This window comes from Alosa pseudoharengus, unplaced genomic scaffold (genome assembly GCF_046254945.1).
Source record: "Alosa pseudoharengus isolate Yale_2024_CS ecotype anadromous, Long Island Sound unplaced genomic scaffold, YU_APseudo_1.1 YU_APseudo_1.1_scf_6, whole genome shotgun sequence".
NCBI classification, from domain to species: Eukaryota; Metazoa; Chordata; class Actinopteri; order Clupeiformes; family Clupeidae; genus Alosa; species Alosa pseudoharengus.
Window position 1 is genome coordinate 13,910,312 of NW_027468848.1, and position 16,217 is coordinate 13,926,528.

Genomic DNA, 16,217 nt, shown 5'->3' on the forward strand with positions numbered 1-16,217 from the left:
AGGTCCTCACCTCTCAGTGGGACACACAAGGCTTTCTCAACAGAAACAAGTGGCTACTTTGGACAGCTTGACGCGTGACCACATGAAATGTAGTTTTTGTGGAGTAATGTTTTGATATACTGCAATAAATGCATGGATGAAGTCAATATATTGTCTTTTTTTTAAAAAAAAACATCATGCGGTTTAACTAATATGAACTATTAATAGGTATTAATTATAATTATACAGCACAGGCTAATAAGAATAAAACTATCACCATTACTATCTATTTAATAATGCTCAATACACTGTTAAGTAACTATTAGCTAACTCTATCCTAACCTTACCTTAACCCTAGGCCCAAATCAAAGCTTCTCCGCACTTTCCATTGGGAACAGATGAAGAGGTTGATTTTTCATAGCAGGCAGGCCACGGCAAGTGAGGCCTTGAAATCATAGGTACACCAGAGAGACAGCTGATGCTGAGTAGAGAAGGGGAGCATGACATGAAGAGAGCAAATGGGAAGAAAAGAAAAACACATGAGCAGCGAGAAAAAGTTCAAGGAGGTAGGAGGAAAAATAGAGAGGGCAGAGTGAAGAGGGAACACACGCAACACAAACACAAAAAACACACAACACACACACACACACACACACACACACAGACACACACACACACACACACATACATACACACACACACACACACACACACACACACACACATACACACACACACACGCACTAGGGGTGTAACGGTTCATGTATTCGTATTGAACCGAAATGGTACGGGCGTCACGGTTCGGTGCGTGAAGATGCTAATTCCACATGATTACTCGCGGTGTAATCGCCGCCTGGGCGAGTTTTTCTGCGCTCGCTGCCGTGGCGCTGCTCAGTGCGCGTGCTGGTTCGGAGCCTCAGCTGTCACTGATACACTCAGGCCCGCCCGACGCTGCGGCGCGCTGACAGCTCCCGAGCCCCCGCGCCTTCTCATGTGCCCCTGTCTCGCACGCGCCAGTCAAAGCACCCGCAGCATCACCGAAACAGAAAGTGCAGCAGGGATGGGGATATGAGGTTGCTTAGCGCACCCCCCCCCCACACACACACACAAAAACACAGTAGACTACAACATTTAGACTAAAACATAACAGAAAATAAAGTTAGTAAAACCGTGAAAAATTTAAAAATAAAACCACACTAAACCTTAACAAGCAAATGCAACACTTGCAAACACTTGCAAACATGCAAGACATGCAACCACTTGGGCTGAACTGACCAGCATGGAAGTGGGTGTAGAATTCAGATGTATCTCACCTGCACCTAAACTATGTGCAAACATGCACAAGGTGGCTAGTCTCACTAATTTAGACCATGCATGCAGCCAGACTGACACCACAGAATGCTGTGCATAGTGTATGTGCAAAGTAAACAGTCAGATGCAGATATATGAGTTCACATGTCAGGGTGCCATAGCCAGATAGGGGACAGTGCCTCAGACTTCTTACAATAGATGTGTGGGCCAAGGTTTCTTACAATAGATGGCTGGAGTCCCCCTCCCCCACACACACACACGTTCTCCTCTAAGAGCTACGATTCAAAGTGCACTTCCACTGATTCTTGAGATGGGCACTAAAACATTATCTGGTAAATATCTGGATCTCATGTATGCTAAATCAAGAACGACCATGGCTGTAGGTTATGCGTGTGCGTGCGTGCATGTGGGGCGCCCTTGGCTTCCAGGGCAACAGTCTCCAGGCAAACAACATAACATCAAAGCAAAAAAGGTTTTTCAAATATCACCCCTGACGTGAGTTATTGCGTGCAGATTAAGTGAAAGGATGGGCGACTAGGCTTTCACCTAAATGATCAGGGTCAGACTGCTCTGTCCTGTCATCTTCTTTTCCCCCAGTTTATTGGGTTTTTATTGGATTATATATTTATTATTTCCCCCGCCTCCCCACCATTAGGAATGATTTCCTGGAAAATGTAGCACAGCCTGTTGTAACACGTTTTAATATACATATTTTTATTTGTCCCCAGGCCCTGGGGCTTAGACCGAGGTCAAAGGTTAGAGTATAGAACCCTGCCTTACCATTGTACTGAGCAACAAAATCCCTGAGGTCAGATGTAGTGTCGGGTACTGGACATCGAATTACGATTGAGTGTTTTACTCATATGGTAGAAGGCCCCTTCAATGGACCTGAAGCCGTGAATTTGTGTGTGGCTTCAAGCAGGGATTTGGCCCTGTCCACTTTCATTTACCAAGTTAAAAAAAAAAACTCATTGATTTCATTCGAAATACAGCCAAAGACAAAGACAGCCAGAAGTCCACATCATATTTGAGCTATAACAGGGGTCTAGGTAGCAGTTTAGCATCAGAGGGGATCTGGTTTCTAATCCGGTGTTGTCCTTGCTGTAGCAGAGAGATGCTCTGCAGGGGGTCCGCAGAGTCACTGCTGGTGGTCCACCAGATGATCTGATCCCAATTTGTTTTTAGAAATACTATTGAAAAATATATCAAATCTGTTTTTTTTTTTTTTTTAACGGATTAGCATTGTACAGTACACACCATCACAAAGTACTTTTACATAATAGTACTATAGACCATCATAAACATTGTTGGCTTGGTGTAATAAATAACACATGTTGTATGCGATATGTAGAATAATAGGATTCTCCTCTGCTGTGTTTTTATCAGCCAAGGGTTCCTTGGCCTGAGAAACGTTGAATAGGCTTACAGTACCTGTCCTCTGTTCATGAGCAGTTTAACTTTGTGTGACCTTTGCTGAACTTTTGTGACTTTTAAAACTTTTATTTTATTTTTATTTTGCCCTCTTACGCTTTTATTTACCATTATGTATTATTCTTTGGTTTTGTTTATGTAAAGCACTTTGAATTGCCTTTGTGTATGAAATGTATAAACTTACCTTGTCTTGTTGGACCAACTGACCTTTGACTTTTACATGACCACTGTCCTCTCTCTCTCCTTCTCTCACTTCCTCTCTCTCTTTCTCTCTCTCTTTCTACCTCTCTCACTTCCTCTCTTTTTCTCTCTCTTCCTCTCTCTCTCTTTCTCTCTCTCTCTTCCTCTCATACTTCCTCTCTCTCTATCTCTCTTTCTCCTGCATGCAGAGCTGGACAGCCAGGAGATGCTGGACAACCCGGACAGCGTTCCTCCGTTCCCCGTCTTCCTGCCCGTGGGCTTCCAGGTGCGCGACGCGGACTCCGCGCTCTTCCTGAAGGAGGCCGGCCAGGACATCATGCGCAACTCCAGCATGCGGAGCGGCACGCAGGCTCTGCTGGTGGGCCGGGCGGCGGGCGCCCCTCGCCTGCCGATCCTCAACGTCACCTACGGGCCGCTGGGGGTGCAGCGCATGATCACGCCCGACCTGCTGGGCCTGCCGGTGCCGCTGTTCCGGCCCTCGCCGGACGCCTCGGCGGCGGGCTGGCGCGTGCGCTGGCACGTGCTGAGCCGCCGCGTGACGTCGCTGGCGCCGTCGCTGCGCGTGCTCTTCTACGTGGCGGGCCGCGCCTGGGAGCGCGGCGAGCGGGAGCCGGGAGGGGCGGCCGACCAGCTGCCGTGCGTCACCGTCTTCGCCTTCTGGCAGACGCAGGAGGTGCGCGCCTCGTGTCTGCTGGGCGCGCGCCGCGGGACCTGCCTGGTCGCGCTGGAACCCCCTGCCGGCTGGTTCAGCCCCGCGGAGGGCAGCTCCAGCCGGGAAAGGCTGAGCATGGAGGCCCCCTCCGCCCGCGGGAACAACGTGGAGCTCTACTACCAGGCCAGGCCCAGCGAGGAGGGCAGGTGCCAGGACGCCGGCGGAAAAGGGGGAGCAGCAGGAGGAGGAGGAGGAGGAGGAGGAGGAGGCAGGGGAGCGAGGGAGAGGGTGCAGCTCAGGGCGGAGTACACCCCTGTCACGCCCATGACGCGGATCGGCAGCGTGCGGCTGCTGCAGGAGACGCAGGGCGCAGCACCGGTGACCCAGCTGCGTCTGGGGGATGCCATCTTCATTCAGACGTCGTCCAAGCCGCTCAAGCAGACGGACATCGCCACCGTCTACGTCCTCATCAGGAGCACTTCGCTGCTGGACACCTTCACTCTCAGGTGAGCGCGCAGCTGCTCGCTCTGTGTCTGCGTGTGTGTATGATGGGAGTTGTGTGTGTGTGTGTGTGTGTGTGTGTGTGTGTGTGTGTGTGTGTGTGTGTTTGTGTGTGTGTGTGTGTGTGTGTGTGTGTGTGTGTGTGTGTGTGTGTTTGTGTGTGTGTGTGTGTGTGTGTGTGTGTGTGTGTGTGTGTGTGTTTGTGTGTGTGTGTGTGTGTGTGTGTGTGTTTGTGTGTGTGTGTGTGTGTTTGTGTGTGTGTATGGTATAAAATTCTCGCCAAAAGTTTTCTGTACCTGTACCAACGTTTTGTGCTTGTAAGAATATTTTGTGCTCGTAAAAATGATTTGTGTACATGTAAAAATAATTTGTATCTGTAAAAATATTTTGTGCATGTAAAAATGGTTTGAACATCTTCAAATCCGTTTTGTCACTGTGTAGAAAAAATGTTTGTGAATTTGCGAACGATTTTTGCACGCACGGATTTTCAATTTGCAAGTGCGCATCTGTTTTCTACAGACATGAAACAGATCTACGGGTACGAAACGAATTTACAAGTACAAAACTTTTTTACAAATTTTCCCAAAACAGCCAATCACAGCACTGCTTACTGAACGGCCAGTCAGCCGATCAGCTCGCTTCTTTAATTTCTGAAACGCTGGACATAGAAAATACTGCTCTGGGTACATGTAAACACCACAGTTCAGAAGAGGTGAAACACTTAAAAAAGAAGAGCTATCTTAGCTAACAAGCAAACAGCTCAACTTAACTCTATTCCTTCCCTACTCTAATATCATTAACTAGAACTAATAAAATTCGGATCAATAGTATTATTATTAATGATATAATTGTTCTGTATAGTTATTGTGTTATAGTGTTTTCCGACTAGTCATTCCTCCCTTTGTATTTCCCACGTTATATGTGCGGTGCTTTCACGTAACGTTAGCAGAGACGGTTGATAAAAGCAGTATCTTTGACGTTAGCTTAGCCCAGCCAATACTAGCCCAGTTAGCTGCCATTACCTATTGTTACCTACTAATTACCTATCCAGTGCTCGCGTTTTAAACTATACTGTTTATTAGTTCTAGTTAATGATATTAGATTCATAGTAGGGAAGGAATAGAGTTAAGTTGAGCTGTTTGCTTGTTAGCTAAGTTAGCTTGTTACCTAAGCTAGCTAGAACATAACAGTTACTGCTACATGACCAAAAAAGTTCATGGTGGCTTTAGGCTGACTATGACTAAAGACCCATTCATTCTGGACTTAAAAGACGGATTTCACACGCCCTAACCATTGTACTTTTACACGAAATTGGGTAGTTTACCATGTCTCATTAAGAGTTATTGTTCCCACAGGGTTAGTATTATTATTAATGATAATTGTTCTGTATAGTTATTGTGTTAGTGTTTTCCAACTAGTCATTCCTCCCTTTGTATTTCCCATGTTATATGTGCGGTGCTTTCACGTAACGTTAGCAGAGACAGTTGATAGGCTGATTGTCCGTTCAGTAAGCAGTGCTGTGATTGGCTGTTTTGGGAAAATTTGTAAAAAAGTTTTGTACTTGTAAATTCGTTTCGTACCCGTAGATCTGTTTCATGTCTGTAGAAAACAGATGCGCACTTGCAAATGGAAAATCCGTGCGTGCAAAAATCGTTCGCAAATTCACAAACATTTTTTCTACACAGTGACAAAACGGATTTGAAGATGTACAAACCATTTTTGCATGCAAAAAATATTTTTACAGACACAAATTATTTTTACATGTACACAAATATTTTTTACGAGCACAAAATATTCTTACAAGCACAAAACTTTGGTACAGGTACAGAAAACTTTTGGCGAGAATTTTATACCATATGTGTGTGTGTGTGTGTGTGTGTGTGTGTGTGTGTGTGTGTGCATGTGTGTGTGTGTGTGTGTGTGATGTGTGGTATGGAGCTGTTTTGCTGATCAGTATAGGGGCCAGTGACAAACAGTTATCTGTGAAAATGGGATTTTTACGTAATATAGGTCTCTTTGTGTGTGTGGAAATATTTGAATCCCTTATTTTGGATATGCATTTGCGGATTTTAATAAAGAATGAAGTGTGTGTGTGTGTGTGTAGGGGGGGGTGTGTGTGAGTGTGATGCTTGTGATAACTGTTTATCAGAAAACTATACATCTATGAAGCAGTTGTTGCCACTCATAATTATAGTATTTCAGTATTTCATGGCATACAGATATGAGGATAATTACACAGTGACCTTCATTCCTGTTATGTACTGTATGCGACAACACAACTCAGATATGTTGAAACTTATTACTATTGACATCTCTGCTCCTGACTTCCGTATCTCTGCTGTTTTATGATTATCATGCCTGCACACACACACACACACACACACATACACACACACACACACACACACACACACACACACACACACACACACACACCTAAAGCATCTACCACAGGGATAGTGCATGGATGACAGTCATGCTGAAATCCCTCAGTGTTGTCTGAGATTATGAGAGTTTAATGAGTCTAGAAGAGAGAATCTGTGCTTATCACTAATGTGTGAAAATATGTGAATATGTGATATCTGATGCAAAAAACACGCAACACAAACACAAAAAACACACAACACACACACACACACACAACACACACACACACACACACACACACACATACACACACACACACACACGCACTAGGGGTGTAACGGTTCATGTATTCGTATTGAACTGAAATGGTACGGGCGTCACGGTTCGGTGCATGAATTTACACGGAGAATACAGTCGCGCGGGAACCTATTTTTGACCAGGGGTGCTGAATAACAAAAATAATGTCCGACGATATTCCGGATTTTGACTGCTAAATAGCCTACGTCATTTTAGTGCGGTGTGCGGGTGATAGTGAGAAGTTTTAGAAAAGTCCTGGGCAGCCACAAATTACAATGTTCCGCGACAGCACTCCGAGTCCACTGCGCCCACCCTAACCCCACAGAATCGCACTTGACATCATTTAGTATAGCTAAGGAACATTTCTGACTTTTCTGATCGTCAAAACCACACCAGAGATGTTAGGTAAGGGATAATGCCCGACGAGGGGTCCATTATCAGAAATAAATGGACGACGCGGAGGCGTGAACTGTCCGATGCGAAGCGGAGGACGGTTCTGCGAAGTCCATTTATTTAATGGACGCATCGAAGGGCATTATCCCGTTTATACCATGGTCACTTACGAAATAAATAAATATGAAATCAATTATTAATACTAAATGAGTTTTAGAGTTAAAATCGTTCGTTTTTTCAGCTGTTTTTGCAATGTGGAATGTTGATAAGTCACAGCTGAGCGGACTAACTCAGGCGTTGTCAAGCAACGTCATAATAATTTTATAGGTGTAGTATAGGCTATCACTTTTTAAATGACACCCTTTTCAACCTAGACCATGGTATAAGCAGAGACGGTTGATAAAGCTATAATGCATATTAAGGATCTTTGGTATAAGCTTTAAATATAGGCTAATAATCAGGCTGCAATGATCTCGCAAATAATAAAAAAAAAAGTGTTGTCTCTACAGCAAGTATGTGTCCTAATAATTTCTATCTAAGCGACTAGGATAGTGAAATGATTTCACTAGCTATACATTTATTAGTTTCTTTCAGCTTATCCATGCTTTTTTTGAACGAGTAAATCGCATAGAATATGTAGGCCTATATCAACCGTAGGCCTACACACTTGATCGCTATCACATAGCTGAAACCACGCTACGGTTCTTAGCCTACAGTAGGCTAACTGACTCACGTTCACGTTGATCTCTATAACTGTTAATTTTTAGTAGCCTATATTCAAACCTATCCATAACCCTTTTTTGCTATTTGACTCATCATTTCACATACAAAAATATAAATAATGTCAGATAGCGAATTAGTAATTATTTAAAAAAATATATAGGCCTAATCATTTTTTAAAAATCTATCTCCTGCCAGCAGGGGGTGCTGCAGCACCCTCAGCACCCCCCTTCCCGCACCCTTGAGAATACAGAGTATAAAAATACAGAAAACTTGTGTGCGGATTAATTAATGTCATGCGCAATTACTGTTAAGTGGCAAGAGTTACGAGAGTTCTTTAGCGACACCTAACGCTAATCTGTAGCCTCGCCTTAGCTTTGAAGCTCTGATTGGCGCCTAGGTTTTTTTTGTCAGGTCGTTGGTCGAGTCAGTCAGAGATAGCAGCACTAAGGTGGTGACACACATTGGATCCGCTGGTCTCTTCTCAATTTTGAGAACATCGGTTACAGTAGTACAGGCGAGAGAGTGGTGGATAAGATGAAACTGTGTGTCGGCGTTGTTCAGCAGTTGTTGGGTATGTGAGTGGAAATATGCTACACATATTCAAAGCAATCACCCAGATGATGTAGGCTACCAATCACTGAAACGAGAAAAAAAAAAAAACTTCCCCTGCGCTTCACCAGCCTTTGGATACACATACAAATAGGGCCAAAACCTATGGCTTAAATTAAATGATTTCGTAATGACAGAAAGCTATGTAAATCGCGTGGTAATTACCTTTATGTTGGGGTAACTTGTAACTTCTCACATGAGGAGCTGGTAGTGTTAAAGCAACACCAAAGAGCTTTTTGTACCTTAAAATAATGTTTCCAAAATCGTTTCAGTGGTTCATCATCTTGTAACAGGGTGAACAGCACTTCTGCATTCGCTTCACAGCCCTCTATCGGCTATAACCGCACTATGTAAGTTTGCCAGATCGGGTAGCGGATCTGTAGTTCGATGGAATGAGACATAAGAAACTACAAATTTGACTTGCATCTGATGTCGCAATACATCGCACTTTCATAAATCGTGCAACATATTCTACCTTGTCTATGGACATCATTATTTGCAAAGCCGGTGCTGGATAAACAAATAGCATGCGTGCGACAGAGGGAAAGTTCTTTGGTGTTGCTTTAAGTGCATAGACAGTAAGTGTCAACGCTAACCAGGCTAATAAACAAACCATGCTAGGGTGAGTTAACGTCCAAGGGCAAAGTCATGTGACTTCTAGTTGTAGTCTGTTTATTAAATGAAAGGAGCAAGTTCGTTTTTTAAAAGAAGGCAAAATAGTGTGATATTTTCACAGTTAGTAGGCTAGATTATTACTGTACACACACTAAAAAATATTGAGGCAAATTGTAGACCCTTCCATATACAACTAAACACAGATGTCGAAGGTCTTGCTTAAGTGGATTTTTAAAAATCATTATTCTATGTAATTTGCACTTTCAGAAATAAGAGATGCTGTAGGCCTATTTTAAGTTTTATAGCTGATTGTCTTATTTTGTTTACAACTTACAGATGGAGTCTGGGTACTTATTGTACCGTTTAGCCTACATTTTACACACTTCAGGCTGTTGCAGATAGCTCAGGGAAAAGACTGTATGACACTAGGTGGTACAGCCTGATACATGCACAATAACTTTCTGCATTTTTGGTTTTGCTTTTCCCTCCATTGTACCGAACTCGTACCGAACTGTGATGTCCGAACACACACACACACACACAATTGCACTCACATGTAGGGACATACTACCTACTTCTGTTGCTAAATTGGTTTTCTTGGAACTGCAACCAAAAGAAGAAAAATGGTAAATATATAAACGAGATTAAGTCTGGATTATTTTCTGTTTTTCCTCGTAAAGTGACCATGACCAAGGTCTTGAAACCAATGACTGGGAGATTACAGATTTGTGTGTGTGTGTGGGAGGGTTTTGTGTATGCACACGTGTGTGTTTGTACTGTATGTCTCTGTGTGTGTGTGTGTTTGTGTGTGTATGTCTGAGTGTGTGTGTGTGTGTGTGTGTCTGTCTGTGTGTGTGTGTGTGAGTGTGTGTGTGTGTCTGTGTGTGTGTGTCTGTGTCTGTGTGTGTGTGTGTGTGTGTCTGTTACTACTATTACTTTTACAGTGATATGTTAGGATTAGTGCAGTGGCGTAACTATAGTAGGTGCAGCAAGTGCAGTCGCACCAGGGCCCGTGACCTCCCGGGGCCCATCGCTACCCCCGCAATGCAATTGCTGGAAAATCCTATACAGGTCCTTTCTGACTACCGGCGTGCCTTTGACCAGGCCAAGGCTACAGCGCAGACGCTCGCAAATAAATGGGGGTTCAGAGTAGGCTACATTTGAAAATGTTAGAGCACGGAGAGTGAAGCGTCACTTTGACGAACTATCGGAAGATGAGCGCTTAACCGATGCAGAGAGATACTTCAAAGTGCAGGTATTTAATGCAACTCTGGACATCATAATCAGTCAGCTCTCCCAAAGATTTGCAAGTATGCGGGAAACTTGTCATGTGTTTGAGTCTTTACGTCCTATGACCCTTCAACTCGCAGGTGATGATTAACTGCTTGAAAAGGCAAGACGTTTGTCAGACCATTATAGCAGGGACATTGCACCGACATTCCCAACACAACTCCTCTCATTCAGGTCTTGCTTTAAAGCAGATATTTCACAGAAGTCATCTATTTTTCAACTTGCCAAAATGCTGGTGGTAGATTATGACAGTGTAACATCCACATTCGGGGAAGTGTGCACTGCTCTCATGTTGTTCCTGACATTGCCTGTGACTGTGGCAACAGCTGAGCGATCTTTTTCCAAACTCAAACTTATTAAGACCTACCTAAGGAGCAGCATGGGGCAGGAGAGGCTCAGTGGGTTAGCTATCCTGTCCATTGAAAATACGAGAGCCAGAGCATTAAATATTGGGAACATCGTTGACGATTTTGCACAACGAAAGGCTCGTAAAATGGCCTTCTTCTAATGGCCTAATTCACGCATATTGGGGATTGTATGCACATGAATGATTTTATTTGGTCTCTGCACGGTTAAATAAGTTAGGGTACATTAAGTTTTGTTTCTGTTTATTAGTTTAGTTTTTGTTTATAAGCAAGCAATCTACGCTTGCAGTTTCAGCAGAGGGTTGAAGAGGCGCATTCAGTGTTCCCATAATTCCATGCGAGTTGATGTTAATGCAGTAATATTAGATTACCCTGGCCTGCAGACTGTTAATAAAATAATTTTCAATGTTTTTACATGTAATGGATCCTATGTAGTCGTGTGTTTTTTATTTGAAATTGTAATCTGTAAACTACTTCGGTGCCTCAGCCCCTTTGCATAAACAATTGAAGTCACCCTTAATGTGTATTGCATGTATCAGAGCTATGATCCTGGGCCAAAGTATGTCGGTATGGGGCCCGCGTAGCGCTCTCGCACCGGGGCCCACCAATGACTTGTTACGCCACTGGATTAGTGCCAGCAAACAGCACAGCACAGCATAGCACCACATAGCACTTTCCAATCCCCCTCCCTCTCAACATCACATAGGACAACAGTCCAATCTCTACCTCTCAACACCGCATAGAACCACAGAGTCAAACCTCTACCTCTCAACACCACGTAGAACCACAGAGTCAAATCTCTACCTCTCAACACCACGTAGAACCACAGAGTCAAATCTCTACCTCTCACCACCACGTAGAACCACAGAGTCAAATCTCTACCTGTCAACACCACATACGTACTTACTTATTAATTTGGCTGACATCTAAAGCGACTTACATACTGTACATCAATTCTTACAAGGGCCAGTTTCAGAACAAGTCAGGGTTAGTTTTCCACAATTGCAAAAACACTAAACTCCATTCTCTGAACCAAATTCTCAGTTGTCTGAAGACATTTCTTGAATCGATCACTCTTTTGGCAAAACTATAAACAGTTTTCACATGTAAAACACAATTTGCAGATCTCATAGACTCTTTTTGCAAAACGCTAAGCACATTCTAATGCAATAAAACACATTATTTGTATTGTGATGCCTAATGGTAATCACATTGGCAAAAGGACACAAAGAGAGCACAAATGCCATAAGTTACTGTAAACACGACTCAAAATTGATCACACTTGTTTCAAATGAGACACAACCAATACAAGCTAGTTCAGAGTGTAAACAGGTTGCTGAACAGTGCAGGTTCATATCAACAATGGACAGAAACAGTGAGCTATTCAGGGAACATTGTAGGCTTTAGACAATGTACTTCTCATTTACAGTACTGAAATGCCTGTCTTTTCTGATATACAGTTTTTAGTGAGGTTTTTTAGTTTATAGGGTTTAGTGTTTTAGCAATTGTGAAAAACTGTAAAACACATTTTTTGAAACCACCTTCCACCCTTTTCTCAAAACAAACCCCCATTCTCAATACTTTATTTTTACTGGATTTATAGTACATGTTGAAACCACTGAATCCAAAGAAATCTTTTTGCTTTGTATTTTTTTGTTTGTTTTTGTTTTGAAAATGCATTTACCGTATATTGTAAACAATGACTGTACTGTATTGTAAAAAAATACTCCTGGAGCTATATGAACTGCCCTGAACATTGTGTTTTCCATTATTTGATGTATGACTGCTCATTGGTGTTTTCATTTTGACTGCTTGGTGAATGATTTGAAGAGAGTGTTTGGTTTTGAGCACAGGCACAACTGCTTTGAGGTGATTGTTCAGTTTTGCAGAGGTTGTCAGAGGTTTTGTGTTATGTAGTTTGAGATTTGGGGTTTGTACTTACAGTTTTCAGAAAAGGGTGGCAGGTTTCAAAAAATGTGTTTTAGCAATTGTGAAAAAAACTGTAATTGCCATGCTGAAGGACACTGCTTGCTAGCCCAGGTCACTAGCCGCTAACACTGCCCCACATACAGTAGTACAGCACTTTAACTGAGTCAACCCTCTCCCTTCCAGCACCACATAGTGCAGCACTTTAAAGCTGTTTTTAGACATTCAATGAACCCTGGACATGATCCAGACATCAAACAGACGGGCTGTGTGAACACAAGTGTCCGAGTTATTTGCCCTGGACATCACACGTGTCTGATTTATTTGCCCTGGACATCACACGTGTCTGAGTTATTTGCCCTGGACATCTGAAACAGCCAGCCCCCCAGCAGGCCTACTGAGTCCAGGTGCAATACGGGTGAGCATAGGTCTGAATAAAAGCACAGGTAGATTAAAGCACAGGTAGATTCACATCTAGTGAGGAAGTGTGTTGATGATGTAAGGAATAATGGACGAAGCGGCATTCGGTTCACAGAAAGATATTGGAGGTTTGAGGTGGTAAAACGGCCCTGACACGCCAGCGGTACACCTTGTACACCTCATAAGTGCTTTTCTTTCTGTGAAAAACAGTAGTATGGACCCTTTCAAGAGAGTTCCATTATCAGCATCATAGTTGGCCCCACAAAACTTCCTTTTTAACATTCCATATGTTATCTTAATGCAGAGGAAGTAGATTGGGAACCAAATAGAACGTTCAAGCATTGTTTTTGTTTTTATTGTTGAAAGGGTCTATAAGTTGCTTTTATGTGCCTGTGTGGTGTGAAACTGAAACTCTTACAGGCAGGCTACACTAGACTCATAACGGAAGCGTTCAATTTGTGCAGTGTAAAAATAGTTTCAGAAGACTGGTTCATTTTATTTTTGAGTGTAGCCTATGCACCGCTATAATGTTTGCTGTAACCGGATTCATTGATTATAGTGAACGGAAAGCTTCAGTTATGTGCCTGGCCTACATGCTACTTCTGCTGGGCAAACAGGCAATATGCTGCAGCTCACCTTTTCTGGTAAAGTCCTCGTGCACAGAGAGCTGTTGTTCTCTCCGACTCGTCAATGCGGCCGTGCCGATACAACTACAGCACTTGCAGATCCAGTCCTAATTGCATGGACCTTGTCCGGCGGTCGTGTATGACAAAGGCTTTACTGAGTCAACTCTTTCTCCCTTCCAACGCCACATATAACTGCACTTTAAAACCTCTCTCTCTTTCTCATGCTCTGTCACTACCTCTCCCCATCTACACTAGGCCTCAGATGCTGGGGCATGCCTAGCAACCCTGAGGTTAGATGATGAAGATAATGGGAATGGTTTTGTCTTAACATGATGAAGTTAAGAAAGATAAGATAAGTGTATAATGGGTTACCGATTATGATTATGGGTTACTGATTACTTTGAGTTGGAGGATGATGATGATGATGTTGAGGATGATGACAACGATCCACCCTGGATGGTTATGAATTCTTGACTAGGCGTGCAGGTGTAAGAGCAGGTGGGGTGGTGGTAGTCTAGTGGTTAGGGATATGGGTCTCTAAATAGAACACCAGAAGGATATTAGTTTAATCAATGGAGCTGCCACCATTTTGCCACAGCCACTTAAAGGGACACCAGGCAAGCCTGATGCTTTTTCTCTACGAAGCTCCCCCTAGCGTCTGTACGTGTTGATACGTGTGCGAGCCCTCGCTCGGTCTGAAGCTCTTTTCCTTTTCTTTGCATCTTCCGTCAAGTGTTTTCGCTGCTTCTTCGCCGGCTCTGCCATTACACGTTTGCAACAATCGCTAGCGTTTCGTTAGCCTGCCTCTCTGCTGGGGATGCAGGATGTAAACTGATCCTGCTTCTCGCGATGTCTGAGACTTTGTGAGACTGAAGGTCAGCGGGTACAATACACTGAACTTGCAAGTGGGATATTCTTCCTACAGGCAGTAGGGGCGGGCGAGAGAGTCTTCATTCGCCCTGTAAAGAGTCATTTAACCACATAATGACTTACGAAGATGATTAATTAACATGAAAACGTTGCCTGGTGTCCCTTTAACCCTGACTTGCTCCCGGCAGAATGTACCTGTTTCTAATTCATGCAAGTCGTTCTGAATAATCTGCAAAATGACAAATAATGTAAAATTGCAATATTGGATATGATCAATAAGTATGTGCCTGGACTCAATTTTATACACTGACCATTTTCTCACCCATTCATTTCTAATGGCCGGTCATTTTTTTTTTTAAGTATATATTTTTTTGGCCTTAATCAGATAGGATAGTGGAGAATGACAGGAAGTGAGTGGGAGAGAGAATCGGGGTGGGATCCGGAAAGGACCACAGGGCGGGAATCGAACCCGGGTCGCCGGTGTACGGGGCCATGGCCGGTCATTTTTGACCGGAAATACACATGGGTGTTCTAAAGTTAAATAAAACACTCAAATTGTCATGAAAATGATCAAAATGTGTTTTGTGTGTTCAGATGCCGTGTGTTAACAAAGTCAAGGAGCCTCATGGTAGTCAGAATAAGTTAACAATATTTTTGAGAGAAAATAAATTTCCGCGAACCGCGAACACAACAGGAGGGTTAATTAAGTGTACCGAGAAAAAGACTGGTGGAGTTGCTGTGTGGACGAGATGAATACACGTGCGCACTTTTCTAATGGACAACTATCCAACATCTTAGGGGGTTAGGTGGAACTTGATTATCAGATAACTTAAACAGAGTGTGATGTGGGACTCAAAGGGAATGAAGTGTGTGATGTGGTGGCGTGTGCGTTCTAAGTGATTACCTTCTCTGTCAGCTGCGGCTCTTGGTGGAATCAATCAAAATGTCTCACAGGTTGAGTCTAATCTCGGCTAGTTTGAACATTTCATTAGTTTGTGTATGCGCGTGGCTCCCGCTTCCCTCCGAAGTTTACTAGCACGATAAATATTCTGATTAAAGATGCCGTCGCTCACAGGAGTTTGCCGGGGTGTGATTACTCTGGTGGCCGAGGGCGGAGAGATTTGCGATGGTGCGAGGAGACGCTTCATATTTCAGTTGCTTCTGTGAACGATGGCCTGTCACCGACCGCAGCGATCTATTTTCTCCATTATCCCTGCATGCTCCTTTTGAAGTCTTTCTCTTTAGCTCTCTCTCGTCGAAATCAACAGCTACATTTTATTCCTCGCCGCCTTTGTTTGATCATTATCGTAAAAATCACATTATAGGGAATTATACCCAAAGCTGTCTAGTAACTTTTCCTGGACGCACCGAAACTCAAATTGGAGACAGGATAAGTCGATTATCCCTGCGTCTGCGATATGCGGCTGTGCCTCAGAGGAGCGTAAGGCTCAGGTGAGTGCCGCTGTGTATAAAAAGGGGCCGGTTAAAGAGGGAACACAAATATGAGCCCTGCAACATGAATTATTCATCCCTCCACTCGGTCTCCAGGGGCGGTTGGGAGGCAGTGGCGAGGAGCCCAGAGGCTTGCCGAAGAGTTGCGCATGGCTGGGTTGAAACTTTCAGGAATAAATGGAAATCTCA

At 43.5% G+C, this 16,217-nt stretch overlaps 1 protein-coding gene across 1 annotated transcript in view; it reads left to right on the forward strand.

Moving 5' to 3' along the window:
- Positions 1–761: 761 nt before the first annotated feature.
- The window catches only part of LOC143106811 (transmembrane protein 132D), a 70,851-nt gene continuing 55,395 nt past the window's right edge, over positions 762–16,217 (forward strand). The window contains exons 1-2 of the mRNA XM_076271288.1: positions 762–783; positions 3,111–4,080. Of these exons, the coding sequence (XP_076127403.1) occupies positions 762–783; positions 3,111–4,080 (992 nt within the window). The remainder of the gene's footprint in view (positions 784–3,110; positions 4,081–16,217) is intronic.